This window comes from Stomoxys calcitrans, chromosome 3 (genome assembly GCF_963082655.1).
Source record: "Stomoxys calcitrans chromosome 3, idStoCalc2.1, whole genome shotgun sequence".
NCBI lineage: Eukaryota > Metazoa > Arthropoda > Insecta > Diptera > Muscidae > Stomoxys > Stomoxys calcitrans.
Genome location: NC_081554.1, coordinates 195382587 through 195410138, shown reverse-complemented (window position 1 = coordinate 195410138; position 27552 = coordinate 195382587). Strand labels below are relative to the sequence as shown.

The 27552-nt window shown below is 41.6% G+C and overlaps 2 protein-coding genes across 5 annotated transcripts; one reads left to right on the top strand and one right to left on the bottom strand.

Moving 5' to 3' along the window:
• The first annotated feature begins 3358 nt into the window (after positions 1–3358).
• Positions 3359–16848, top strand: LOC106089707 (tubulin glycylase 3B). 4 transcript variants are annotated; one of them, XR_009397836.1, is made up of 4 exons: positions 3359–4547; positions 4614–5365; positions 11346–11861; positions 11944–12059. XR_009397836.1 is itself a non-coding variant. In XM_013256016.2 (3 exons), exons 1-3 carry the CDS (start codon positions 3554–3556, stop codon positions 16777–16779), a joined length of 1851 nt encoding a protein of 616 aa, XP_013111470.2. In that variant the 5' UTR covers positions 3359–3553; the 3' UTR covers positions 16780–16848. The 4 variants fall into 4 exon arrangements, 3 of the variants coding, with proteins under 3 accessions (XP_013111470.2, XP_013112228.2, XP_059222043.1); XM_013256016.2 differs by lacking the exons at positions 11346–11861; positions 11944–12059 and adding an exon at positions 16675–16848; XM_013256774.2 differs by having other exon boundaries at positions 11346–12059.
• An 86-nt stretch (positions 16849–16934) lies between these two features.
• On the bottom strand, positions 16935–26475 carry LOC106085643 (tubulin glycylase 3A). Its single transcript, XM_013250346.2, has 3 exons — positions 24915–26475; positions 22118–22633; positions 16935–17956 (listed from the first exon to the last, which is right to left on the bottom strand). The coding sequence occupies exons 1-3, from the start codon at positions 26473–26475 to the stop codon at positions 16998–17000; spliced, it is 3036 nt and encodes a 1011-aa protein (XP_013105800.2). The 3' UTR covers positions 16935–16997.
• Positions 26476–27552: the final 1077 nt, after the last annotated feature.

Genomic DNA, 27552 nt, shown 5'->3' with positions numbered 1-27552 from the left:
AATCAAGTTTATTGACGGCACTCCTTTGGCCTTCACCGCCAAATCGTCTGCCCTTTCAATTCCCCATACTCCGTTATGGGCCGGCACCCAAACGATGCGGATTTTCCCATCCTCAGAAAAGGCGTTAATCTTCTTATACTGCAAGACTGTTCGTGATCTTACCGTCCTGGTTGTAATTGCCCTTATGGAAATTTTACTGTCGGTAAAGATGTTCACACTCGTTAGCACCAAACCACTTTACGAATTCCGTGATCGACCGGATCTCCGCCTGCAGGATCGTATTGTCAATATAGGACTCAAATGAAAGGTAATCGGGAGAAGATTACGAAAATGATATAAAAAATTATGTCTAAGTATTTGCGTGTCGTCCCACCCCCAAAAAGCCCCCAAATGGGAATTCTACTCCATCATAGCTATATAAGACTCAAATGAAAGGTTTTTGGGAGTTCAAGGCGGATTTAATAAGGTGGTCTCACGACGGCTAGGTTTGACGTTATTAAGATGTCAGACTTTTGTTTGCATTCTCTACGCCGTTATCTTCTTTCCCGCGTATTCACACACAAAATACTTTGTGCGTGTCAATCCCATAGCAGCCGGTTGTACGTACCGGATTGACCCGATTGGTTCCTTCATCGGCAAGGGCTACCGCCTCATTGTACAACAACAACTTTGTGCGTGTGGGCAAAACGTCTATCAGCTTGATGACAACATGGCCGATTGCATCATACGTTTTGTGTTTGTTGTACAAATGAGACCACCTTTAATTGTTTCGCCATGAGGGCAACTATGCTTAAATACGGTCCGATTTTCACCCTATTTGGCGTGGAATCTGCCTATTGTAAAAGATTATTTGCGTCAAATTTCAGCTCAATACATTAAATTTTAAGGACAGATATTCTAAGGCCGTGTTTCTCATACTGCGGTTACAATTTATTGTATCGATATTCTTCTGGTTAAAGGAATTTGGTTTTCTGAATATATGCTTCAACCTCGTTTACACTGCTCGTTAAGGCTCTCTTCAGCTGATTTTATAAAGGGAAAACAGATGATCAAGCCATTAAACATTTCGTATTTAGTCCCATAATGGCATAATCGGTAAATAAGTTGTGTTTGAAAGTGGGGTGGACCCCAGGGTCTTGGTGCCGAAAATCAATAAATTTTCACCCCAAATAGCTTTAATATAATAGGGAGGTATTTTGGGGTGGGGCGGCTCCAAAAACACATAACTTAATATTGTCGTGACCCGCCATTTGGCGGGTTTTGGGTTATCCCCGCGGCACCCGTCCCCAACAATAGAAACCATGCTTTTTTTTGGTGATTGTTAGAGTGCAAAAAATTTCGAACTAATCGAATTACAAATCTCCGAGAAATGGTATTCTTAAAATTAGGGTAATGAGAGTTCCTTTTTGGGGGAGATATTTCGACTTAAATATGGATATCAAATTAATGTCCACTGCCAAATTCCTTTACCTTGAACCCCATTTAGTCATGGTCGGTAAGTATGAGCCGTTTGGAGGGTGTTTTGGGGCTGAGGAGGCCACCTGCACTTTGCCCTGAAAATAGATATCAAATTCGTTCTTTACTCTCAAATACCGTTGATTTGAGCTCCATATTGCTATATTCGGAAATAAAGTTCAGTTTAAGGGATGATTTAGGGCGTACCCCCAAAATTGGATATTAAATTCGTTTTCTACTCTCAAACACCTCTCATTTGAGTCCTATATTGCCATAATGGGTCAATTAATCTATTCGACGTATTTTAAGGAGGAAAAGAGCCACCTTGACTTGAACGCAAATGTTAATGTCATATTTTTAATCTACTCCCAAATATCTTTCATTTGAATCCTATATAGCCATGGTCGGCTGATATGCCCATTTGGGGGTATTTGGGGGTGAGACGTCCTCCAATTACTTGGACCAAATTTTATGTGCCATATTTGTAATCTACTGCCGGATACTTTTCATTTGAGTCCCATATTGATAGGAACGTCGAATACTTCTGTTTAGAGGTGTTTTTGGGTTGGGGCGGCACGCTGGGTACTTGGAGCCATAATTTAATATGAAATTCTTTTTCCCTACACTTCGATCTGATTTTGTATGCCAGATTAGTAATGTAAAGGGTGATTTTTTGAGGTTAGGATTTTCATGCATTAGTATTTGACAGATCACGTGGGATTTCAGACATGGTGTCAAAGAGAAAGATGCTCAGTATGCTTTGACATTTCATCATGAATAGACTTACTAACGAGCAACGCTTGCAAATCATTGAATTTTATTACCAAAATCAGTGTTCGGTTCGAAATGTGTTCATTCACCGTAACGTTGCGTCCACCAGCATCTTTAAAAAAATACGGTCCAATGATTCCACCAGCGTACAAACCACACCAAACAGTGCATTTTTCGGGATGCATGGGCAGTTCTTGAACGGCTTCTGGTTGCTCTTCACTCCAAATGCGGCAATTTTGCTTATTTACGTAGCCATTCAACCAGAAATGAGCCTCATCGCTGAACAAAATTTGTCAAAATTTGAACACATTTCGAACCGAACACTGATTTTGGTAATAAAATTCAATGATTTGCAAGCGTTGCTCGTTAGTAAGTCTATTCATGATGAAATGTCAAAGCATACTGAGCATCTTTCTCTTTGACACCATGTCTGAAATCCCACGTGATCTGTCAAATACTAATGCATGAAAATCCTAACCTCAAAAAAATCACCCTTTACTTCCGAATACCTTTCATTTAAGCCCCATTTTGTTATGGACCACCAATTTGTCTATTTTTAGACATTTTGGGTTTAGGACGGCTTCCTGGGAACTTGGACACAATTTTTAATACCTTATTCGTATTCTACACTTCAATACCTTTCATTTGATATCCATATTGTCTTTATCGGTCCACTTGTGACTTTGGGTGGTATTTTTGGGGTAACGGGAAGGGTCCGCCCCTTCCGATATCAACAAATTATTAAGCATATTTCTTTATCCTGACCATGTTCGTAATCTACTTCCGAATACCTTTCATTTGAGTCCCATATTGTCATGATTGTCAAATAAAACTATTTTAAGGGTTTTGGTGCTGGGGCGGCCCCCAGGTAATTGGACTCAACTTTTATTATGAAATTCGTACTCTACTCTTGAATACCTTTCATTTGAATCCCATATTGTCCCGATCGCTCCACTTTTATTTTGGTTAGTATTTTTGGGGTAAGGGGAAGGGTCCGCCCCCCTCCCGATATCCAAAAATTATGTAGCATATGTTTCCTTCCAGACCAACCTACACAATCTGTGAAAATTTCAAGGTAATCGGTTCAGCCGTTTTTGAGTCTATACGGAACAAACAAACAAACAAACACAAATTGATTTTTTTTTATAAGATTTTTGTATACTTCAATTAAAAATTTTACAAATCACAAATTGTTTGTCTTATTCCAGATAAAAATTCCAGTCGATTTAAAATTTTGGCAGAATATTCCGTCTATCCTATGGCATAGGAAGAAACAAAAACTATCTGCAACACTCAACAGACTATCTTCTGTTCGTTCTTAAAAGAAATGCCGAAAAAACAAGAAAACCATACGAAAACCCTGCTTAACATCTATAGAAACCGGTCTTTGGATGCATATAGAAATAAACGGATATTTACCATGTTTCGTAAGTATTCTACCATACGGAAAGCATTGCTCAAACGAGGATGGTTGGAGAAATTACCTCGCGATCACTATGCTCATTTACAAACACTTCCCGAGGAGACGCTGTTGCAATATGCCAAACGAGGAAACGTTTATGAGACTGTGCTCATCAGCAGAATGCTCGACAAATTTCCAGCCTTCTTTGTGTGGCAGACGAGAATTCAACGAGACTTATATGGGGATGTAAAACCCTATCGAAATTGTATACGCAGAAGTCCAATGGTGGATTTCACAACCAAAGTTGGGCTTATTGGATGCATGGAGCAGGTTCATTGGCATGGACTAGAAGAAGGTGTAGCCAAAATGTCATACCCTCGCGCCTATCGTTTGTATGAAAAGTACGATGAAAAAAACTTCATAGACGATTTTCGTCTAACACAATGCCAAGCTTTAATACGCTTTCTCATCAACAACCAGTATCACATTGTGGATCTCATAGATATTAAAGAAGGCACAATCCGCAGTGAGGTGGTGAAATTTGCTATCGACAGTTTAAAGCGACAAACCGATGAATCACAAAGCCCTCTTTCCCTAGACTCAGAGCCGCAGCCAGTTACAACCGATGAGGAATGGAATGCTCATTTAGCGGATTGCTCCAGAGTTATTAGCTCATTGGAGAAAATTAAATGTAACCATAGCAAAATAATGCAATGGATAGAAATTGGCCAAGAATTATTGTCCAAAATAGAAGTGAAGAGGATTGATTTGAAATGGGATGGATGGAAGAATCTTTGGATTCTCAAACCTGGCTACAAAAGTCGAGGTATAGGCATTGTAATACGCAGTTCGTTGGATGAGATCCTTAATTGGTCCTCCGCCCACACCGATAGTCATTATATAGTTCAAAAATATCTAGGTAAGTTGGTGGTGGAAAAGTAGTCATCTTGTGCATTGTATTGCTTTCTTACTCTTATCGGTGCAGAGCGACCATTGCTGATTTATCAAACCAAATTCGATATTAGGCAATACATGCTGATATCTATACGGGAGTCCACCGTCCAGATATGGCTTTACCGCGACTGCTACTTGCGCTTCAGCTCCCAGCAGTTTTGTTTGGATGATCTGCGAGAATGCGTTCACTTAACCAACAACTCAGTGCAGAAGAAATACAAAACTAATACCACGAGAGATCCCCGTCTGCCCAAGAGCAATATGTGGTGCTTGGATCAGTTCAAAGTCTATATGAAAACTCAAAATGTTGTCGCAGACGTTTGGCAGGCTCGAGTATATGCAGGTTTTCGTGAAAATCTCATAGCCGTTGTCTTGGCCAGTTTGGATAGGACCATTTTGTGCGAGAATTGTTTTCAGCTGTATGGTTGTGATTTTATGTTGGATGAACAATACAATCCCATTCTGATTGAGATTAACTCTTCACCGGATTTATCTCCCTCAACCGAGGTAACGGCGCGCATTTGTCCCATGGTTTTGGAAGACTGCATAAAAGTAATTGTGGATTTATCTCGCAATAGCAGAGCGCTAACGGGACTCTTTGAAATGATTTTTGAGGTGAATTACAAATTTAAGCCGAATTACAATGTGAAAGAGGGTCTTAATATCACTGGAAAGTCAATTGATCTGTGCCCCAGAAGAAGCCTCACGATTCCACCGCAAACTTCGAAGAAAAGAAAACGAAGTGATATCGAAGGCAAACAAACTGGAAAGTTGGATCAAAAGGTAAAATGTTTTCCATACAAAAAAAAATCAGGTTTGGGAGTTGTGGGAGTGTTTCATATGGGGGCTAGATTTATTTATGGACTTATTGGGATTGTATTTGGTGTCGATATATATTTCCAAATTTAGGTTTTTGAGAAGTCAACAAGCAGAAAAAAGGCTTCGATATATTGGATATTCAAATCGTGAAGTAAGCGAGTTTAATATTTATTTTTAACAATTGGCTTAAGATTTCTCTTAAGCTTACAGGGCAATATTGCAGATAACATGGAGAGGAATATTTTTGGCCCATTTTAACCTTCAAGCGACTCACCAAAAGGGGCATTTTTGGTTTTGGTTAAATATGAGGTGGGGGGTCACAATAGCGCAGGTTATCAGGTCAGAGGTTATCATGGCCGCCTAAGGCGAGAACATTAGAAAACAAGTAAAAGTGTGCTAAATTCGGCCGGGCCGAATCTTGGGAACCCACCACTATGGATTCTGCTCAAATATGGGAGCTATATCTGGTTATAGACCGAATTGAACCGTACTTTGCGCATTTAACTATAACAACAACAAGCCATCACATTTATAGATCTAGGCTCCACATAAAGCGTTTGATTTTTTGAGGCCATAAAATCGTTACCGGATTTGATAGCTACAAAATGTGTAAATTTCTATTACATTCCTGAGGTGGGTATCCAAGATTTGGCCCGGCGGAACTGAGCTATTTGTAAATACCCTCCACCATAGGATGGTGGTACAGTCGCAACCAGATAAGTGAACGCTAAAAATACATCTCACTGAGATCGGTCTTTATGGCAGCTATATCCGAATATAGTCCCATCTGGACGATATTCAGCAAACAGGTATAGAGATCTATCAAAACGCACTGTTTTAAATTGCATCCAAATCGGATGAAAAATGCTCCTTTTATGGGCTTAATACTCTGCATCGGGAGATCGGTCGTTATCGCAGTTATATCCAAATATGGTCCGATCTGGACGATATCCAACAACAAGGTTTGTAGAGTACCAGAACTCGCTGTGCCAAATTTCATCGAAATAGGATGAAAAAATGCTCCTTTTATAAGCTCATATATCGGGAGATGGGGTATATATGGCAGCTATATCCAAATATGGATCGATATGGACCACATTCGAGAGGAATGGGTAGTGGTCTACCAGAACACAGTGTGCCAAATTTCAATAAATTCGGGTAATAAATGGATATTTTGTGGCCTCAATACCCTATATCGGGAGATCGGGCGGTCGGTCTATGGGGCAGCTATATCCAAATATAGTCTGGTCTGAACCACACTTCACAGAAATGGGTAGGGGTCTACTAGAATTCACTGTGACAAAATTCATCGAAATCGAATGAAAAAATACCAATTTATTGCCTCAAGACTTTAAGTCTGGAGATCGGTCTATATAGCGGCTATATATAAGATCAGAAGGTCAAGTCTACGAGTTTTTTATGGGATTAGAAAGTCAAGTCTATATACAAAGAATACGAAATCATCAAAAATTTTTTGGAAAATGAGTTCATACCCAAGATATCTAGAAAGTTATAAATACCCAAATAAATTGTTATTTTTTTGGGTATTTACCCAATAAATACCCAAGCGTTGGGTAATTACCCGGTAGCAACCCATCTCTAGCTATGACAGAACATTTGTCCCATTAGCCGAACTCAGGATAGCTTTCCAAGCGCCTCGATCTTCTACGCTCCTTCTATAATCTATGACACCAAATTTCGAGGTGTCCCCACCACTTGAATTTCCCATCGGGCTTTTGCGTGTACCACCGTGTTTGCCTTAAAAGACTTCTAAACTGGAACTTCTTCATCCATTCAGACAACATGACCTAGCCAATGCTGCCTTCAAAAGTCTTCTATGCTGGAGCTTCTTCATCCATTCTGACAACATGTTCAAGCCAACACAGCCGTTGGATTTTGATACGTGTAACTGTGCTATCGTCGTCATACAGCTCGTTGACGCCAATATTCTCCATTAACGCAAACTGGTCCATATATTATACGAAAAATCTTTCTCTCAAACACTCCAAGCACTTTTTCGTGTGCTTTCACAAGTACCCATGACTCAGAACCATATAACAACGACGGTGCCGAGGTAGATATAGTTGCTTACTATCTCAAAGTTCTGGTTCCCAACTTTCTCCGTTTTCTTAATCTGTTCGGTTGTAGAGAGCATTTTGGAAGTTGATTTTCACTTAAGCGAATTCAATTGTATTGCATGACACCAAATTTAAATGGTTCTTTCCATCAAGTTTCACTTTGGCGTTCCGTTTGTATCACATAGAACTATTCGTCTAAGACCCCATTAAGCATATACATTTTTGGCCGTCATGACATTTTAAGTCGATCTAGCTATGTCCGCCCGTCAGCCTGTCCGTCCGTCCATCCGTCCGTCCGTCCATCCGTCCGTTAGTCCATCCGTCCGTTCGTCCATCCGTCCGTTCGTCCATCCGTCCGTTCGTCCATCCGTCCGTTCGTCCATCCGTCCGTCCATCCGTCCGTTCATCCGTCCGTCCATCCGTCCGTCCATCCGTCCGTCCATCCGTCCGTCCATCCGTCCGTCCATCCGTCCGTCCATCCGTCCGTCCATCCGTCCGTCCATCCGTCCGTCCATCCGTCCGTCCATCCGTCCGTCCATTCGTCCGTCCATCCGTCCGTCCATCCGTCCGTCCATCCGTCCGTCCATCCGTCCGTCCATCCGTCCGTCCATCCGTCCGTCCATCCGTCCGTCCATCCGTCCGTCCATCCGTCCGTCCATCCGTCCGTCCATCCGTCCGTCCATCCGTCCGTCCATCCGTCCGTCCATCCGTCCGTCCATCCGTCCGTCCATCCGTCCATCCGTCCATCCATCCATCTATCCGTCCATCCGTCCATCCTTCCATCCGTCCATCCATCCATCCGTCCATCCGTCCATCCATCCATCCGTCCATCCGTCCGCCCGTCCGTCCATCCGTCCATCCATCCGTCCATCCGTCCGTCCGTCCATCCGTCCGTCCGTCCATCCGTCCATCCATCCATCCGTCCATCCGTCCGTTCATCCGTCCGTCCATCCCTCCGTCCATCCGTCCGTCCATCCGTCCGTCCATCCGTCCGTCCATCCGTCCGTCCATCCGTTCATCCGTCCGTCCATCCGTCCGTCCATCCGTCCGTCCATCCGTCCGTCCATCCGTCCATCCATCCATCCGTCCATCCGTCCATCCGTCCATCCGTCCATCCGTCCATCCATCCATCCATCCATCCGTCCATCCGTCCATCCGTCCGTCCATCCGTCCGTCCGTCCGTCCATCCGTCCATCCGTCCGTCCATCCGTCCGTCCATCCGTCCGTCCGTCCGTCCGTCCGTCCGTCCGTCCATCTGTCCGTCCATCCGTCCATCCATCCGTCCATCCGTCCATCCGTCCATCCGTCCATCCATCCATCCATCCATCCGTCCATCCGTCCATCCATCCATCCGTCCATCCGTCCGTCCATCCGTCCATCCGTCCGTCCGTCCATCCGTCCATCCGTCCATCCGTCCATCCGTCCGTCCGTCCGTCCATCCGTCCGTCCGTCCATCCGTCCGTCCGTCCATCCGTCCGTCCATCCGTCCGTCCATCCATCCGTCCATCCGTCCGTCCGTCCGTCCATCCATCCATCCATTAGTCCATCCATTAGTCCATCCATCCATCCGTCCATCCATCCATCCGTCCATCCGTCCGTCCGTCCATCCGTCCGTCCATCCGTCCGTCCATCCTTCCGTCCATCCGTCCGTCCATCCGTCCGTCCATCCGTCCGTCCATCCGTCCGTCCATCCGTCCGTCCATCCATCCGTCCGTCCATCCATCCATCCATTAGTCCATCCATTAGTCCATCCATCCATCCGTCCATCCATCCATCCGTCCATCCGTCCGTCCGTCCATCCGTCCGTCCATCCGTCCGTCCATCCGTCCGTCCATCCGTCCGTCCATCCGTCCGTCCATCCGTCCGTCCATCCGTCCGTCCATCCGTCCGTCCATCCATCCGTCCATCCGTCCGTCCATCCGTCCGTCCATCCGTCCATCCGTCCGTCCATCCGTCCGTCCATCCGTCCGTCCATCCGTCCGTCCATCCGTCCGTCCATCCGTCCGTCCATCCGTCCGTCCATCCGTCCGTCCATCCGTCCGTCCATCCGTCCGTCGATCCGTCCGTCCATCCGTCCGTCCGTCCATCCGTCCGTCCGTCCGTCCGTCCATCCGTCCGTCCGTCCGTCCATCCGTCCGTCCATCCGTCCGTCCATCCGTCCATCCGTCCGTCCATCCGTCCGTTCATCCGTCCGTCCATCCGTCCGTTCATCCGTCCGTCCATCCGTCCGTCCATCCGTCCGTTCATCCGTCCGTCCATCCGTCCGTCCGTCCATCCGTCCTTCCGTCCATCCGTCCGTCCATCCGTCCGTCCATCCGTCCGTCCATCCGTCCGTCCATCCGTCCGTCCATCCGTCCGTCCATCCGTCCGTCCATCCATCCGTCCGTCCATCCGTCCGTCCATCCGTCCGTCCATCCGTCCGTCCATCCGTCCGTCCATCCGTCCGTCCATCCATCCGTCCGTCCATCCGTCCGTCCATCCGTCCGTCCATCCGTCCGTCCATCCGTCCGTCCATCCGTCCGTCCATCCGTCCGTCCATCCGTCCGTCCATCCGTCCGTCCATCCGTCCGTCCATCCGTCCATCCGTCCGTCCATCCGTCCGTCCATCCGTCCGTCCATCCGTCCATCCGTCCGTCCATCCGTCCGTCCATCCGTCCGTCCATCCGTCCGTCCATCCGTCCGTCCGTCCATCCGTCCGTCCATCCGTCCGTCCATTCGTCCGTCCATCCGTCCGCCCGTCCATCCGTCCGTCTGTTCATCCGTCCGCCCGTCCATCCGTCCGTCCGTCCGTCCATCCGTCCTTCCATTCTTGAAATTTTGCATTAATACTTCCTATTAGTGTAGGTCGCTTGGGATTGTAAATGAAGTGCCACATAAACCGATTTTGGATCTTGACTAGAGGGCGCAATTCTTATCCGTTCTTATTCTGTTATGACTTCCATCAACTGTGGAGGATGGTTCAAAGGATGGTTCAAATCGGTCGATAACCTGATTTAGCTGCCATATAAACCGATCTGTGATCTTGACTTCTTGAGCCATTGAACAATTATTATCCGATTTGGCTGAAATTTTGAGTAAGGTGTTTTGTTTTGTCTCGCAACAACTATGCCAAGTATGGTGTAAATCGGTTTTTAACCTAATATAGCTCCCTTATAAATCGATCTCCCGATTATACTTCTTAAGCCTCTAGAAGGCGCAATTCTTAGCTGATTTTGCTTAAATTTTGTACAAAAACTTCTCCCATGACCTTCAACATGCGTGCGAAATATTTAATCGGTCTATAAGCAGATATAGCTTCCATTAAAACCAGTCTCCCGATATTACTTTTTGAGCATCTATCGCAACTCTTATCCGATTTGGCTGAAATTTTGCACAATGACTTCTACTATGGTCTTCAACATCCAAACCAAGTATGGTCCGAATTGGTCCATGAACTGATATGGATACAATAGCATGGCAATTTGTTATCCATTTTACTTTGTTTGGATATAAAGAGATACCGGGTAAAGAACTTGACAAATGCGATCGATCCATGGTGGAGGGTATATATACGATTCGCCCCGGCTGAACTTAGCACCCTTTTACTTGCTACTTGTTCAATTTTGTTTGTTACCTCTGGTCAAAAATTTTTAATTGTCAAAAATTTTTGATCATTACATCTTCTCTTGTTTGGGTTTTTGCCTATCACCAACGTTTTTTTTTTTAATTCTCAAGTGAATTGTTGGTAAATTTTGGCAGTATAGTCTTTTTTGCCCATGGCAGACAAAGAAAACAAAAGTGGTCAACAAAACTTGCCAGCAAATAAAACAAAAATTAATGAATAGCATAAACCAATATCATTCTTTTGTTTTCATTGGGCCAAACAGCACTTGTCACATTCGGTTATTTTCCGCTCGGTTTTTAAAAGAAATGTCGGAAAAACAAGAAAATCCTACAAATGCACTGCTAAATACCTACAGAAACCGGGCGCTGGATGCATATAGAAATAAACGCATATTTACCATGTTTGGTAACTATTATGCCATACGAAGAGCGTTACTCAAACGTGGATGGTTGGAGAAATTATCGCCCGATCGCTATGCTCAATACCAAACGTTATCCGAAGAGACTCTGTTGGAATATGCGAAACAAGGAAACGTTTATGAGACTGTACTCATCAGCAAAATAATGGACAGCTATCCAGCTTTCTTTGTGTGGCGGAAGAGAATTCAAGCCGAACTATACGAGTATGTGAGACCCTATCGAAATGGTATTCGCAGAAGCCCAATGGTAAACTTCACAAGCAAAGTTGGGCTTATAGGTTGTATCGAGCAAGTTCATTGGCATGGAGTGGAAGGTGTAGCCAAAATGTCATATCCTCGCGCCTATCGTTTGTATGAAAAGTACGATGAAAAACACTTCATAGATGACTTTCGTCTAACACAATGCCAAGCATTAATGCGCTATCTTATCAATAACCAGCAGCACCTGGAAGATCTCATAGATCTTGAAGAAGGCACAATCGGGTGTGAGGTGCTGGAATTCGCCATCGACAGCTTAATGAGACAAATCGATGAATCGCAAAGCCTACTTTCCGTAGACTCAGTTACTACCGATGAGGATTGGAATGTTTTTTTAGCGGACTGCTCCAGAGTTATTAACTCATTGGAGAAAATTAAATGTTATCACTGTGAAATGGTGCAATGGCTGGAAATTGGTAAGAAAATAATTTCCGAAATAGAAGTCCAGAGGCCTGCTTTGAAGTGGGATGGTTGTAAGAATCTATGGATTCTCAAGCCTGGCTATAAAAGCCAAGGCAAAGGCATTGTAATACACAGTTCATTGGACGAAATTTTAAGTTGGTCCTCGACCCACACCAACAGTCGGTATATAGCTCAAAAATATCTAGGTAAGTTGGTGGTGCCAAACTGGTCATCCTGTAATGCATGCATTCCGTTCTTACTCTTTCCATGCAGAGCGACCATTGCTGATCTATCAAACCAAATTCGATATCAGGCAATACATGCTGCTGTCCATTCGAGAGTCCACAGTGCAGATATGGCTCTATCGTGACTGTTACTTGCGCTTTAGCTCCCAGCTATTTTGTTTGGATGATTTGCGAGAGTTCATTCACCTAACCAACAACTCGGTGCAAAAGAAATACAAAAGCAATACCACGCGAGATCCACGGCTGCCCAAGAGTAATATGTGGCGCTTGGATAAGTTCAAAGCCTATATGAGAACTCAAAATGTTGCCGAAGATGTGTGGCAGGCTCGAGTATATGCAGGTTTTCGTGAAAACCTCATAGCCCTGGTCTTGGCTAGTTTGGATGAGACTATTTTGTGCGAGAATTGTTTTCACTTGTATGGTTGTGATTTTATGTTGGATGAAGACTATAATCCCATACTGATTGAGATAAATTCTGCACCGGATCTATCTTCCTCAACAGGAGTTACGGCGCGCATATGTCCCATGGTTTTGAGGGACTGCGTAAAAGTCGTAGTAGATTTTACTCGTAATAGCAAAGCGCCAACAGGACTCTTTGAAATGATTTTTGAGGTTAATTATAAAATGAAACCGAATCGGGATGTAAAAAAGTCCTCTGATGTCATTGCGAAGCCAATTGAGTCAGTCGAATCAGAGTCGTTGCAGCTGCATCATGATAATACAGCAAATTACGAAGAATTCGAAGAGCAAGAAAACTTTGAAGAATTTGAAGAAGAGAAAAATGTTGAAGAATTCGAAGAAGAGAAAATGTGCTGAGTTTGGTTAAACATCAAGAAAGTTGGTCATAAGGTAAAGTGTTTTCAAAACAAATATGGAGAATTTTGCCAGTTCAAATTGTCAAATCTGGAGTCGGTAGTATTATCATCTGCCAACTGAAATCTGAAATTTGGCACATACTATTCTTTTAAGATTCTTAACTAGCTGCGCCTTCTTTTACTTTATATGGAACAAAATTATCCTTTGCATATAAATTTTCGGCAATTAAAGAGCTTTTAGTGAATTGCCATGCTATGAAAATGGCATATCACTTGACTAACAGTATAACAATATAACAGCCTTTATCTGAATCCATATGATCTTAATTGGTCTATAAGGGTTTCGCTCGGAGGGTTTAGGGCCATTCTTAAAAGACTTTATTTGAGCCCGATATTCTCATAGGGATTTTGGGAGTGGGAAGGCACCCAGGGTGGTGGTTGGTGGGTTAAGGGTGTAGTGTGAAAATCAAAAACCTGGTCCTGAAATTGAGTATCAATTTCGTGCTCTACTCCCAAATACCATTCATTTGAGCCCTATATTGCAATGGTCGGTAAATATATATGTCCGATTTAGGGATGTTTTAGGGGATGGGGTGGTTCCCCAGACACTTAACCCTGAAAAATAAATCAGCATCGGGCTCTACTCTCAAATACCATTTATTTAAACCTCATATTTCCATTGGTTTAAGGGAAGTTTATGGGATAAAGCGTCCCCAAACACTTGGCTCCAACAATTGGTTATGAAATGAGTTTTCCAATCTCAAATACCTTTCATTTAAGTCACATATTACCATGGTCGGTAAATTTGTACTCTTTGAGGAAGTGACGGTGCCCTAAATACAAGGTCACACATTTGGATATCGGAGTCGTATCCCAAATACCTTTATTTGAGCCCCATATGGGAAAGAAAATTGGTCCCGAAAGTGGGTACACATTTTGCGCTCTACTCCCCAATACCTGTCATTTCACACCCAAAAGCTCTTAGCCCTAAAAATTATCAGCTTTGTGAAATACTCTCAAAAATCATTTATTTGAACCCTACATTGCCATTGGTCTATTAAATTGGATATCAAATTCGTGTTCTAATCTCTAATACCTTTCATTTAAGAGGTATGGGCCATAAAATCTATCAATAGCGAGCTTCACTCTCGTTATGAACCAAATTGTCATGGTAAGAAAATATGTCCTATTTGGGGGTTGTTATGTTGGTGGGACGTCCCCTAGACAGTTGGTTCCGAATGTTGATATCAGATTCAGGGTCTACTCCCAAATACCTTTTATTTGAGCCCCGTTTTTCGATAGTCGGTAAACATGTTCGGTTTGGGGTGTGGGGGACGCCCTCTCAGTGACTTGGCTTTGAAAATACATGTCAGATTCATGTTCTACTCTAAAAAAACTCTTATTTGAGCCTCAAATTGCAATAGTCATCAAATACTTCCTATTTGGGTGGTGCTATGGTGGTGGGGTGGCCACATAGACACTTTTCCCGAATATTGATATAAGACTCTTGCTTTACTTCCAAAGACCTTTCATTTGAGCCCCATATTGCTATGGTCGTAAATTTGTCTTCTTTGGGTCTTCCCCTTCCAAAAACATCGGTTCTACATTTGGATGTATGATTCGTATTCTGCACTCAAATACCTTTTATTTAAGCCCCATATTGCCATGGTAAGTAAATAAGTCCTGTTTGGGGGAAGGGGTGGACCCCCACAAACTTGGTCCCACATTTGGATATCAGATTCGTATTTTACTCGCAAATACATTTCATTTGAGTCCATATTGCCATGGTCGGTAAATATGTCCGATTTAGGGGTGTTTCGGGGGTTGGGGTGGTCCTCCAAACTCTTCGTCCGACAATTGGATATCAGATACGTTTTCTAATCTTAAATACCTATCATTTAAGTCCCATATTGTCGTGATTGGTGTATATATATATTTGGAGGTGGGGCGACCCCCTAGGTACCCCATCCGAAATTTTGATATAAAATTTTTGTTTGTAGGTTACTATAAGAGAGCAAACAAAATTTGGCTTAAATTGCACCATCCACCTCCGAGATCTGACGTTTCTAAAAATTGTGGTAAGGGAGAGGGCCTGTCCCCCTTGATATATCAAAAAATGTAGTACCCTATTTCCACCACGGGATCATTATACACCATTTGTTACAAGAAAATCGGTTCAGCCGTTTCTGAGTCTATAAGGAACGCACAAGCAAATAAACAAACCTATAAACACAAATTGATTTTTATATACAAGATAGTTGCCATCAGACGGATCTCCCTATAAAGGGTCTGAAGCCCATGAAAGCTTTATTTATTACCCGATTTCGCTGAAATTTAAAACAGTGGGTTATTTTAAGTCTCCCGACATCTGACCCAAATATGGTTCAGATTTCACTATATTTAGATATAGCTGCCACATAGACCGATCTGCCGATATAGTCGGAAGACCATAAAAGCTTTATTTATTACCCGATTTCACTGAAATTTGAAACAGTGGTTAATTTTAAGCCTGACTGCCATATAGACCGATCTCCCGATAAAGGGTCTGAAGGCCATAAAAGCTTTATTTTTTAAACGATTTCACTGAAATTTGCAATAGTGGGTTATTTTAAGCCTACCAAAATCTGACTTAAATATGGATTAGATCGGTCCATATTTAGATATAGCTGCCATATAGACCGATCTCCCGATAAAGGGCCTGAAGTCCATAAATGCTTTATTTTTTATCCGATTTCACTGAAATTTGAAACAGTGAGTTATTGTAAGCCTCCCGAAATCTGACTTAAATATGGTACAGATTGGACTATATTTAGATACAGTCCATATAGACCGATCTCCCGATAAAGGGTCTGAAGACCTTAAAAGCTTTATTTATTACCCGATTCCGCTGAAATTTGAAATAGTGGGTAATTTTAAGCCTCCCGACATCTGACTTAAATATGGTTCAAATTGAACTATATTTAGATATAGCTGCCATATAGACCGATCACCCGATAAAGGGTCTGAAGCCCATAAAAGCTTTATTTATTACCCGATTTCGCTGAAATTTGAAACAGTGAGTTTTTCTGAGCCTGCCGATATCCGACCCTAATATGGCTCCGATCGGTTTATAATTGGATATAACTGACAAAAAGACCAATATTTTGTTCTACAAATTGAATAGTGTCATATATATATTAGACCACCCCATTTTCACTGGATTGTGACGAAATAGGGTTTACATATATACCCGAGGGGGTGGGTATCCAAAGTTCGGCGCGGCCCAACTTAATGCCTTTTTACTTGTTATTTATAAGACCGTAATATTTAGAATTATCAACCCATATTCACGGATTGACTTATGACTCATTTGTAAATCTGCTCTTCACTTTTCAATATCTGATCAGTATTTTTACAGTCTTCCACAATATTTGATTATTAATTTCTAATTAAATTTTTTTTTAATTTTTTTAGCCCTCGATTCCCTTCAAGAAATCAAAATCTACCATTACTTATAAACATAGTCAAGCTTCGAAGCCTCACGAGCCGCTTTGGACGCTGTCACGAGAGAAGCCTTAGCATTACGCTATACAATGTAAAAGTTTTGAACAAAATTTTTAAATAAACCCATTTTATCATTTCATATAATTTTTATTAATTTTTTGTATTTCCTTATAACAATTCAAACAACTTTTCTTAAAGCTAAAATAACAACAATATTTAACTGGGGGAAAGTGTTGCCAAATGCATTGCTGCTCTTTCTCTATTGCACTTTTAAGATTAAGCAGTAGCTCTTCTTAAGGTATTGATTGGAGAGGCATTTGTTTCGGAGCGCTGATTTTTCTTTTTGTATTCCAGCTGGAAATACCTCTGCCTATGGCGTGCATGGTTGCCGTGGAATTGGATTCATAGCTTTCAGAAATCTTTTCCTTGCAGACTGCAGTTGCTAGGCGTGATTTCAAAGTAAGGGCACTTCGTACAGGTATTAGGGGACTAAGACTCTTTGTGGTAGCAGTTTTGGCGCCTGTATTGGCCGCATTGCTACTTAGCTCTTTTATATTGTCAGCCGATTTACTTACACTTAGTGAGGGGGTGTCAAGCAAATTGGGTTTTAAGCGTCCTGCACTGCGCGAGGAGTTTATGGCCTTCTGCTGATTGTAAGTGCCTACAAAAAATTTGGATTTTTGTAGATCTTTGGTTCCACAATGGGTATTCAGGCGTGGACCACAGCTACGGTGTCTCTTTAGGGTGGAATAAACATCGCATATAGGATTTGGACTGGGTGGTTTAGGTGTTATACGGCCTGCGGCTGCTGCTGCCAAATTGGCAAAGGATTTGCTTTTTTTGTCCAAAGCAATTTCAGCATTAAGGAAAGGTTTCCGTTCACTATTCGATAGACCTATCAAACTAGGCACACTGGTGCTGCGAGGACTATTGACAATCTCAGCATTGAGGCATTTTTCTATGTACTCGGTGGCATTGAAAGCCGGCATGGGCTTGTGGGCTGTCTGCGCTGCTGCTGCATTGGCAAGGGCAATCGAGGTGCGTTGCTTATACAGTTGACTAGTCTGTAAGGTTTTCTCCTTGCGCTGATAGCCATAGTTGTTGTGATTATTGCTGTTACGATTTGAGATCTGTTTGCCACGGACGATAAGATTCAGGCCCATATAGGCAGGTGTTGGAGGTATTATTTGACGATAGATTAATTCAAAGTTACCCACATCTGCTTTGCCATCATTGCGACGATCAATTACCACTGCAAAAAGAGAGGAATAGGAAAAATATAAATGCAGAATTTGATATTAAAAAAATCTGTGAAATTTTATTTTATATGAATTATGAATTTAAACAAAATTATGAACTAACATTTTAAGAAAAAATCGTTTAAATCTCTCAAAGCATGAAATTCGCACGTTATGTAGAAGGGCAATCTTCTATACGAAAGGTGTCGCTCTGCAAAGAGAGAATTTTCCTTCATAAATGTAATGATCGTGTTTCATAACCTTTAGCTTATAAATATTATGAACATTTTAATTATATTAATGAAAACATCATAAATATTAAGAAAATTTTTAATGAATTAAAATGTATGAATATGATCGTTTATGAAAAAATTTCTTGTATTTATGAACCTTCATTTCATACATGCAAAGAAAATTTTCATACCATTAATATTTTTTTTCATAAATATAAAAATCCACGTTGGTATACAATGAAAATTGTCTCATTTATGAACATTTGATGGAGGAATTTTTTGGGGGGAACTTTGGGTTTTATTTTCTTTTTTATAAATGTAATGAACACATCTCATAAACAGTAGAATAGGGTTTCATGAAGATAATAAAAATAATTATTAATTTTATGAAACTTTTCATTAATGTTATGAAAGTTTTTCATACATGTCATGACAACTTTTCATAAACTATATATTTGATTTTCATAAATGTTATGAAAAGTTTCTTTGGGACGTATTTAAACAATATTTTCATAAATGGTATGACAAAATCATTAATATGATGAACATTTTTCTTTCTATGTGCACGCCGTTCGGACACAGGTACAACAAGGACGTCCTTTCAACCATAAAATCTCCTAGATGGACATATATATTATGACAATATGGAATAAATATGACCAGTATATTATGACCACATGGGATAAACTGGGGCTCAAATGACTACATACCTTGGAAACCAATCTAAGGTGGGTCGGCATTTGGGAGTACCAATCACACATCCAAGTGTTAAGGCATTAAGCCCAATCATGTAGTATGGTGTACAAAAATGTGAAATCACCACTTACCACTATAATATCAAAGAAGACGTATCCCTAACAGAACTAAATGGGACTCAAATGGGAACACTACTACTGTGGTCCAGGGTATTATAACTTAGTGAATTTGTAATACGCAAAAGAAAGAGAGATAGACCCATACCGATCGACTCCGAATCACTTGCTGCTTCGATTTAGCAATGTCTGTCCGTCTGTCTGTCCGTCTGTCTGTCTGTCCGGTTGTCTGTCTGTCCGTCTGTCTGTCTGTCTATCTGTCCGTCTCTCTGTCCGTCTGTCTGTCTGTCCGTCTGTCTATCCGTCCGTCTGTCTGCCCATCTGTCTGTCTGTCTTTCCATGTTAATTTGTGTACAAAGTACATGTCGCAACTTTCATCCGATCGTCTTCAAAATTGGCACAAGCATTTTCAATGGCCCTAGAGACGAAGCCTGTTGAAATTGGAAAAAAATTGGTTCAGATTTGGATATAACTTCCATATATATGTTCGTCCGATTTGGACTAAAATTGCAATTATATCGTTATTTGTAAACCGGTTCTCACGAAATTTTGCACGAGGGATTCCCTTATAAGTCTCGGCATTATTGATGAATTTCATAGACATCGGTTCAGATTTGGATATAGCTCCCATATGTATGTTCGCCCGATTTGGACTAAAATTGCAATTATAATATCATTTGTAGACCGATTCTCACGAAATTTTGCACGAGGGATTCTGTTATAAGTGTTGACGTTATTGGCGAATTTCATAGAAATCGGTTCAGATTTAGAGATAGCTGCCATATATGTATATCACCCGATTTTCACTTGTAGAGCCACTGGAAGTACATATATTGACCAATCTTTGCCACAATTTTGCACAACGGTTTCCTCGCCGACTACCGCAATATCTAAGAAATTTGGTCGAAATCGGTTCAAATTTAGATAATGCTTCCACATATACCACATATACGTCAGGTTTTGGGTAACTTGCAATAGTGTTTAAAATTTTCAACCGTAGTTATTAGACGATTTAACGATGTCCGTGTGTCTGTCTGTCCGTCTGTTGTAATCACTCCACAAAATTTTAGATATTGAGCTGAAATTTGGCACAGATAAGTCTTTTTGATACACGTTGTTTAAGTTCTTAAACGAGGCAAATTGGACCATAATTGGACATAGCTGCTGTATGGCCGATAGAGGGTCTAATACCAATATATGATTTATTATTTTGCTAAAATTTGAAACAGTGAGTAGTTTTAGGCCTCCCGACATCTGGCCCAAATATGATTCAGACCGGACTATATTTAGATATAGCTGCCATATAGACTGATCTCCCGATAAAGGGTCAAAGTCCATAAAAGCTGCATTTATTACACAATTTCGGTGAAATTTCAAACAGTAGTTATTTTAAGCCTCCCGACATCCAACCCAAATATGGCTCAGATTGGACTATATTAAGATAAAGCTGCAGGATCCGCCGATTTAAGGTCTTAGGCCCGTAAAAGTCACATTTATTGTCCGACTTTGCTGAAATTTGAGTTTTGTTAAACCACTCGACATACTTCTCCAATTTGACCTATATCGGTCCAGATTTCGATATAGCTGTAATATATACCGATCTCTCGATTTAAGGTTTAGGGCCCATAAAACGGCATTTACTGTCTGATTTCGCTGAAATTTAGGACAGTGAGATATGTTATCCCATTCAACCCTCTTCTTCCATTTGGCTCAGATCGGCCTAGATTTGGATATAGCTGCCATATAGAAAGATCTCTCGATTTACAGTCTTGGGCCCATAAAAGGTGCATTTATTGTTCGATTTCGCCGAGATCGAACAATAAATGGCCCAGATCGGTTCAGAAATGGATATAGCTGCTACATAGACCGATCTCTCGATTTAAATTTTGGCTCCATAAAAGGCGCATTTATTATCCGGTTTTGCTGAAACTTGACACAGTGAATTATGTTGGGCTTTTCATCATCCGTATTCTATATGATTCAGATTGGTCTATATTTGGATAAAGCTGCCAAAAAGACCAATATTTTGTTCAACAAAATTGAACAGTGACTTGTATTTATTGTCTAATAAATATTCAATGTCCGTGACGAATTTGGTATAAGACCCCATAAAGTATATATATTCATGACATTTTAAGTCGATCTAGCCATGTTAGTCCGTCTATCAATCAGTCCTACTGTCTGTCGAAAGCAAGAGAAAGCAAGCCGCTTGAAATTTTATATAAATACTTCTTAATAGTGTAATAAACACTTCTTAATAGTGTATAAGCCGATCTTGGGTCTTGACTTCTTGAGCCCCTAGAGGTCGTAATTTTTATCCAATTTGGCTGAGATTTTGCATGAGGTATTTTGTTATAATTTCCAACAACTGCTCTAAATATATTTCAAATTGCTTCATAATCTGATATAGCTGTCATATAAACCGATCTTGGGTCTTGACTTCTTGAACCGCTAGAGGGCGCCATTTTTTTCCGATTTCGCTGAAATTTAGCATGAGGTGCTTCGTTATAATTTCCAACAACTGTTCTAAGATTAGTTCTAACCGGTTCATAACCTGATATAGCTCTCATATAAACCGATCTGGGATCTTGACTTCTTGAGCCTTAAGAGGGCGCATTTCTTTTCCGATTTGGTGACTTTGAGATTTTGTACAATGGCTTCTCCCATGACCTTCAACGTAACCGTCAAATATGGTATGAATCGGCCTATACCCTGATACAGTTCCCATATAAACCGATCTCCCTATTTTACTTTTTGAGCCCCTTATGGGCGATTCCTATTCGAATTGACTGAAATTTTACACAATTACTTCTACTATGTTCTCCAACTTTCCATTCAATCATGATAAAGCTCCAAAGCATTGTAATTCGTTTCCTATATCCTTTGTTTGCCTTAAAAGATATACCGGGAAAAAACTCGATAAATGCGATCCATGGTGGAGGGTATATAAAATGAGGCCCGGCCGAACTTTGTACGCTTTTAATTGTTTTTACTAAAATCTTATTTCATTAAAATCTTATTGAGAATATCTATGACAAATTCATTACGAAAAAAATTTTATAATTCATATTACTATCAAATTTCCTACCTTGTTTTAATTTTCCAAGCATTTACATTAGTTTTTAATTACCTTTTATGACATCCTCCAGACACTGGGGGCACATGCGTGCCGTCACACTGGTGGTGGCCCCCAAATCGGGATTCGAATTTATCTCAATAAGCCAGGGATAGAAATTCTCACATATCATAAAATCAGCACCGAATAGCTCAAATGTATTGGGAGTTCTCTCCATGTGATCCTGAGAGACCAAAATGGCAGCCACTATTGCCTTACGCATACCAGGATAGATGCGCTCCAGCCATAATTCCTGTTTGCCAATTTGCCGCAGATAGGCTTGAAATGAATAGGAATCCCACATGTTCTCATTGGGCAGACGTTTGTCTCGTTTACCATTGTTTGTGTATTTCTTTTGAATGGCATGGTTGGTCAAATGCACCGATTCGTGATGATTGGTCAGTGTGTATTCTTGTGAACTGAAGCGCAGATAGCATTCCTTGTACATCCATATCATAAGTGGCTGAATGTTGGATATCAGAAACCATTGACGTATGTCGAACTTTGTTTGATGGATAATCAAAGGACGTTCTGCAAAATAAACAAAACATGGAGAGAGGGATAGAGAGAGAGAGAGAGAGAGAGAGAGTTGCAGAGAGCATAATTATGTAGGGTATATAGAAGGCGAAGAGGTGAAGTTGAATATACAGCGCATGAGCTGCTTAAAATATCTAAGAGACAGAGAGACACATTAGATACCACAAGCAAGGATTTGAGGTTTGTTTGAACACTTGTTGCTACTCGCGTTGCTTTTGGCACCTCGTGCTGCATGCATATGTCGAAGTTCCTGCGTAGGTGTGTGAGAGTGTAGGAATGTTTGCAATGATAACCAGGGTTGCCTGCTTGGGATTTTACAAACAGTTTTGGATGGCGGTATTGTTTTTAACTATTTGAATAAAATGTCATACATTCTTTACGTTAATTATCCCAAAGTGCGATATTGTGCTCATGACCATGAAAATGTTATTAGATGGGAAAGATTGTTTCTATGAGTTGACAAAAACAATTTGCTAGCTTTCACACAAATGGTAAACAGATAACACACATTTGGCACCGGTATAAAACTACAGCCTATAGGTACTCTAGAAACTGAAAGTTATCTTGCAATAGACATACTAGCGGGCAGACAGATCATCCTATGACGGAGTATATAAAAAACTTAACAGAAGAAAAGGAGCAAAATGAAATTTGCCCATGAACTTTCCATAAGGAACAAGGGCAAAATTCTTCTCACATATCAATGAGTGCAGTCCGATAAGGAGTCCAAACGGCGTGCCGCGGAGCGACACCTTTCTGGGGAGAAGTTTTTAGGAGGGGACAACCACCGCTAAAAAAAATTTATTTCTTGAACGTCATGACATTTAAGTCGATCTAGCCAAGTCCGTCCATCCGTCCGTCTGTCTGTCGAAAGCAGGCCAGACGCTTGAAATTTTGCATAACTACTTTTTATTGGTGTAGCTGGGTTGGGACTGTAAATGATCCATATCGGTCCAAGTTTTGCCATAGCTGCCATATAAACCGATCTCGTATCTTAATTCTTATCTGGTTTGGCTGAAATTTTGCTAGAAATGCTTGGTATGACTTCCAAAAACTGTGCTAAGTATGGCCCAAATCGGTTTATAACCTGATATAGCTCCCATATAACTGATATCGGATATTGACTTCTGGAGCCGCTAGGGGGCGCAATTATTATCCAATTTAGCTGAAATGTTGCATGAAATGTTTTGTTTCAACTTCCAACAATTGTGCCAAGTATGGTCTAAATCGGTTAATAAGCTGATATAGTTCCCATATAAACTGTTCTCGGATCTTGACCCGCTAGAGGGCGCAATTATTAACCGATTTGGCTGAAATGTTGCGTGAAGTGTTTTGTTTTAACTTCCAACAATTGTACCAAATATGGTCTAAATCGGTTAATAACCTGATATTGATCCCATAATAACCGATCTCCCGATTACACTTCTTGAGCCTATAGAGGGCGTAATTCTTATCCGATTTTGCTGACATTTTGCACAATGACCTCCACCGGTCAAGTTATAAGCCTAACCGGCTTATAACTTGGTATAGCTCCAATAACATAGCAATTGTTATTCATTATACTTTGATTGCCTATAAAGAGATATCGGGCAAAGAACTTGGCAAACGCGATCCATATAAGATTTGGGTCGGCTGATCTTAGCACGCTTTTACTTGTTGTGTCTAGGTTTTTTTGGGATAGAGCAACCACCAACGCTTGATCATAACCCTTGGCACACGATTTAAAAAATGGATGCCATATTTGTAGTCTACTCCCAAAAATCTTTTGTAGGGTAGGCCCTGAAACGTTAAGCCATAAATTTAAAAGGTCACATTGATATCCTACTCCCACATATCTTCCATATATTGTCATCGTCAGTCTATATCAGTGACTGACCAATTTGCAATTCCTACGGGCTTATGTTCTTGTATAGCAACACTTTAATGTGAAATATTGTGTCTGTATTTGCCAATCGCTTGTCTTTATGCTTGTTTTGGTTTTTTTTTCGAATTGGTTTTTATTGGTGGCAACACTGTTTGGTCTACCATTGGCTGTTATTGTTCTTTTTGTTTGTGGGTTTTATGTTTTGGTTTTCTCTTTGCAAATGCCTATGACGTGTTGGTGGAGCGGTCGCGGTGTTCGTGTGTGTCAAGTTCTATGAAATATGGAAAGTAGGTCTATCGCGTTCATTGTTCTCATTTTTTGCACTACTTTGCATTGCTGCTGTTGTTGGCACCCCATCACATGCTCGGCGAGTGTGTGTGTGTGTGATTCGTGTACTTCACAAAAACTTACCCATATACTTTTGCACCACAAAACGACTTTTCGAGGCAATCGGAGGATTAACTATGTTGACAATTTTCTTAAGGTTGTTACTCAAGAGTATGCCACGTCCACGACATTTGTTCGCTGGCTTTATGATCCAAAGGTTTTGATAGCCATCTATGGAGTATTGCTGCCAATAGGGCAGCAGACTGTCAATCATCTGCACTCCCCTGACTATAATGTTCTCCACTATACGCTGGGGATCGGCAAGGATTTTATAGCCCTCGTGGGTGAGTTGGTAGTGGTGGTTAAGAAAGGCATCCCAGTCATGTTCCCAAATATTGGGGTCATCGTTGTCAATGTCATTGTGTAGGCAGGTATCAATGAATTCGTGGCAGCGTTTAAAGGCAAATTCAATGCAGCTGAAGGGAACCTTGCCCAAAGGTGAGAAAACTGCATCAAATCCCCCGGCCTGATATCTCTCCACCAGCCAGCGTATGAATGATACACAGGCGGTGAGTTTAAAATGTTCTATGAACTCGCCCAACTCCTCGGGAGACCAAACATTGAAGCAGCGTGGGAAACGACTCTCGACCACGCCCTCCTCATAGAAGGCTGCTATATCTCTGAGAAAGGCATTAAGATTCTCCTTGTTGGTGAAGGGGGCTCGGTTGAATTTGTTAATAAGCATATTGGGATTTCGTGATTGGTCTACATAATCGGCCTTCTCCTTGTGCGGCGTCCACAGCAGGTCACAGGGCACATGTTCTATGTAGCGCGACATTATGTTGCGCTCCACTTTGGCTATGAACTGGCGCTGGGTTTCGCCAGTCTTGCGTTTGGGCAGCACCTGCGACAAATCGCAGACATTGATTTGGGAGCTGGGCACAAAGGTCGATCTGCGATGATATTCCAACTTTTCCACCCATCCTCGGGACTTGAGAGCATGACGCACTGAATGGTAGTTACCTCTGATGGTAAAGATTTTGTTTTGCTTCACTGCGTCCTGGGCATGGCGGCGCAAGACGTTAATCTGATCATTGTTAAGGATGGTGTAGATGCATTTGACTCGCTTGTAGGGACCCGAGACCGACACTTGCTTGTCGATTATGACACTGCCATGAGCCGTCACAGCTGAGGGAGTGCTATCGTTTGGAGTGGCAAATGGGGGTTGTTTGTCCTTATTGCTGCCGCTGGTCACTGACTTCTTGGTGAGTTTCCGTATGGCATCGGTCACCAGAATCTCCGAGTTCTTTTGGCTGAAATGAGTTAAGGTTTTTTTGCTCGCCTTTGCAGTAGCCTCCACTTGGGATTTGGCAGTTGCTTGACTTTGCTGTTTATTGGCTGCTTCATCATTGAAAATGGTCTTCAGCTTCTCCCTTTTGGCCGATTTGGTTTGCCTTGTGTTGGCATTCTGTTGATCCTTCGAGGTAACTTTGCCAACATTTTCATTACTAACTTCTGCAATTTCCTTTTCATTTGGCGTTACACTTTCCTGTGGCAAAACACTTTCAATAATTTCCGTATTATTCGTGACTACCTCAACATTTGTTTTATGTTCCAATGTTGTCCCATTGGCTTTCTTAAGCATATTCAAAGGTAGATAGAGAGAGAGATGGAGAGACGGTGGGTGGGAGAGGGCAGAGGAGGCGAGCACAACCGGAGTTTGAACCGAGCCGCGGTGTTTTCGCTCCAAGTAACGAACTGGCAAAAGCTTTACAGATAACTAATTCGATAAATTTACCAATTCATGTTATATTCCTAGGCTTTTCCGTTCTTCTGCAGCTGATATGCTTGCGAATTCAGTAGTTGGATGAATGGGTTGCTCACGGGGGGATGGGTGGGCACTAAGAGCTAAGTTAATAATTGTAAACATAGGCACAAAACCAAAAGCAGTCTGAATGGAAACTATCAAGGTTTATACATATATGTATGGAAATATTTCTACCTTAGGATGTGTGTGAAAAAATATTAAAAATTAGCTAAGAAAAAACTGGAAGTTAACTGATTTGGATCATTAATGCATGCCAAGAATAATCAGATGATTAACATGCAACGTTTTGGTAAATTGGTTTAAAAATTACTTCCTGTTGTTGCTTAAGTAGTCAAGGATTGAAGGATTCTTGGACTATAGATATTAAAAGTTTTAATGGAAACCAAAAGGAGGCAAAAGGGGGTGTAGCGCAGAGGTTAGCATGTCCGCCTATGACGCTGAACACCTGGGTTCGAATCCTGGCGGGACCGCCAAAAAAAGTTTTACAGCGATGGTTTTTCCTTTCTTATGCTGGCAACATTTATGAGGTACTATGTCACATGTAAACTTCTTTCCAAAGAGGTGTTGCTCTGCTGGAAGCCGTTTAATGGACCCCAAAAGGATGTCACCGTAGTCCGCCTATGACGCTGAACGCCTGGGTTCGAATCCTGGCGGGACCTTCAGAAAGAAAATTTTTAGCGGTGGTTTTCCCCTCCTCATGCTGGTAACCTTTGTAAGGTACTATGTCAAATGAAAACTTCTCTCCAAAGAGTTGTCGCTCTGCTGCAAGCCGTTCGGACTCGTCTATAAAAAGCAGGCAATTTATCATTGAGCTTAAACTTATAACGGACTGCACTCATTGATATGTGAGAAGTTTGCTCCTGTTCCTTAGTGGAATGTTCATGGGCAATATTT

Coding starts and splice junctions, on each gene's coding strand:
- LOC106089707 (XM_013256774.2), top strand. CDS start 3,554: ATGCCGAAAAAACAAGAAAACCATACGAAAACCCTGCTTAACATCTAT. Junction 4,548..4,613: donor TATAGTTCAAAAATATCTAG/GTAAGTTGGTGG, acceptor TTATCGGTGCAG/AGCGACCATTGCTGATTTAT. Junction 5,366..11,345: donor CTGGAAAGTTGGATCAAAAG/GTAAAATGTTTT, acceptor TGGGCCAAACAG/CACTTGTCACATTCGGTTAT.
- LOC106085643 (XM_013250346.2), bottom strand. CDS start 26,475: ATGCTTAAGAAAGCCAATGGGACAACATTGGAACATAAAACAAATGTT. Junction 22,634..24,914: donor TGTGGTGCAAAAGTATATGG/GTAAGTTTTTGT, acceptor TTTATTTTGCAG/AACGTCCTTTGATTATCCAT. Junction 17,957..22,117: donor TCTGGAGGATGTCATAAAAG/GTAATTAAAAAC, acceptor CTCTTTTTGCAG/TGGTAATTGATCGTCGCAAT.